General features: G+C 33.6%; 1 protein-coding gene across 1 annotated transcript in view; it reads left to right on the top strand.

The window, feature by feature from the left end:
- The first annotated feature begins 243 nt into the window (after positions 1–243).
- Positions 244–938, top strand: part of LOC111639006 (ribonuclease P protein subunit p38-like) — a 17,568-nt gene continuing 16,873 nt past the window's right edge. The window contains exon 1 of the mRNA XM_023384781.1: positions 244–421. Within this exon, the coding sequence (XP_023240549.1) occupies positions 363–421 (59 nt within the window). The 5' untranslated portion in view covers positions 244–362. The remainder of the gene's footprint in view (positions 422–938) is intronic.

Raw genomic sequence — 938 nt, 5'->3', positions numbered from 1 at the left:
TTTCCCACATCCTGCTGATTCCCCCCAAATTTAGGGGAGAAAAAAAACCACTGAGTTGGCAACGTGCGTACTATTCACTAATATATTGAGTTTAAAAATTTGTAATTTGACAAAAGTTATATTTCGTCAAAGCTACGATATATAAAAATATAGTGAAAGTAAATATTTTATACTCGAAAGGAAGAAATATGTTCTAAAAAAAAAAATTTATTCGAAGGCCGAATTCTCTCTGAATCTGGCAACATCAGTTTTTTAAAAACATGGCGGCCGATACGAAATACCACGTGCTCCTGTGTTTTCGCGTATTTACATTTGTTTTTCTACCGTGACACGTGCGCAAACAGCTTTAAAATTTGAATGCGATGTCGAAGAAAAAGAAAAAGGAAAGAATCATTTTAAGTTCTCCTTGGTCCATGAAATGGTGAGTCACTAATTAATTGTATTTATATAGCAGAACTCCATTATAACTAACGTAAGAGATCAGTTACATCTGTTTTTAGTGACTTACCCTATACAAATACTACAGATAATACAGGACACGTGTTCTATTATGACGAAAACGAATGAATTTTTGTTAGCGCCATCTCTCGGAAGGAAATGAAATAAATAAGAAGATTATTATATTACAGTAGAACCTCCATTATCCGGATTTTCGATTATCCGGATTGTTCAAAATAAACAAAAATTTACGAATTTGCTGATTTGCACTTGGCGAATTACGACACTGTTTATGTACGTGATGGAATGCATAACTTTTTTTGTTTCAACAACGTCTCACCCAGCACAGTGGTCATAAACTCTTAATATATTTTATGTAGTAATAAAAATATAACTTGACATAAGTATTTATAAATAATTTATATTCAAATTACATCATTTCTATGATTAAGGGCGGTGTAAGGCATGGACGACGTGGGCCACCGCCTATGCCTCGCGGT

The sequence above is a fragment of the Centruroides sculpturatus genome, unplaced genomic scaffold (assembly GCF_000671375.1).
Source record: "Centruroides sculpturatus isolate CEXI.00-Female unplaced genomic scaffold, Cexi_2.0 scaffold1288, whole genome shotgun sequence".
Classification (NCBI taxonomy): domain Eukaryota; kingdom Metazoa; phylum Arthropoda; class Arachnida; order Scorpiones; family Buthidae; genus Centruroides; species Centruroides sculpturatus.
Note: the sequence above shows the minus strand (reverse complement) of the source record. Positions and strands in the feature narration are given on the sequence as shown.